General features: G+C 35.2%; 1 protein-coding gene across 1 annotated transcript; it reads left to right on the top strand.

Moving 5' to 3' along the window:
- Positions 1-215: 215 nt before the first annotated feature.
- On the top strand, positions 216-578 carry Tsp_16038 (rhodanese-related sulfurtransferase; the record flags this gene model as incomplete). Its single annotated transcript, XM_003366475.1, has 2 exons — positions 216-425; positions 486-578. Coding segments are annotated over 2 exons (303 nt in total), but the record flags the coding sequence as incomplete, so codon positions are not given.
- Between the last annotated feature and the right edge of the window lie 238 nt (positions 579-816).

The raw sequence follows: 816 nt of genomic DNA, 5'->3' as shown, positions 1-816 counted from the left end.
ACGGTTGGGCCGTTTTTTATTTTGCCATTTTAAAAAATTCGGGTTTTATTTTAAAGTTGAGTTTTATTTTTATGGATTGGGAAATTAAGGTTGATTTGGGAAATATGGGAAAAACCTACCGAAGGGGGGGGTTTCAACCATGTCCTTTTTGGGATGATTTTAGTAAGCTAGAAAAAACTGAAAGTTGCATTTGATTTCATTTTTTCCTATTTAAGAAGGCCCCTCCATGTATTGGAAATGTAAATGTGGAAATTTCAAACGTCACAGACAATTTGCAATCTTATGCGAAAGATAAATTATTAGTTGACCCTTCTTTTGACCAACAGCACGGTCTTATAACGACGTTCAATGGTACACAAGAAAATGCAGATGATGAATTGCAACAGACACATTTCTTGACCAATATGCTAACATTGACTGAAGAAGTAAATATATATTATGACTGTTTTCTAATCGGTGATATTTATAACCTTTGGATATTTCAGATACCCTCATCTGTTGATGTTCAAGACGCACTTGGGAGCTTCAAATTTCAACAAGAATACATTCCGGTGAACAAACTGCAATCATTAACGTAAACAGTAGTACGATTTCATTTGTTTTCCGCATGATGATGATTCCTTTTCAAGCGGAAAACGACCCTGACTATTTTGATATGAGTGTTTTGCGAGGATTGTGGGGGGGGGAGGAAAAAGAATTTTTTTTTTTTTTTTCCCTCCCCCAGCGATAACCAGTCACATGTACAATGTGCTGCCAATTTGCATAATCCATCGCCTCTTGTTATTTTATTAAACAAGTTTAAAACCTTAAAAACAA

Source organism: Trichinella spiralis (genome assembly GCF_000181795.1).
Source record: "Trichinella spiralis strain ISS 195 chromosome Unknown Scfld5952, whole genome shotgun sequence".
NCBI lineage: Eukaryota > Metazoa > Nematoda > Enoplea > Trichinellida > Trichinellidae > Trichinella > Trichinella spiralis.
Note: the sequence above shows the minus strand (reverse complement) of the source record. Positions and strands in the feature narration are given on the sequence as shown.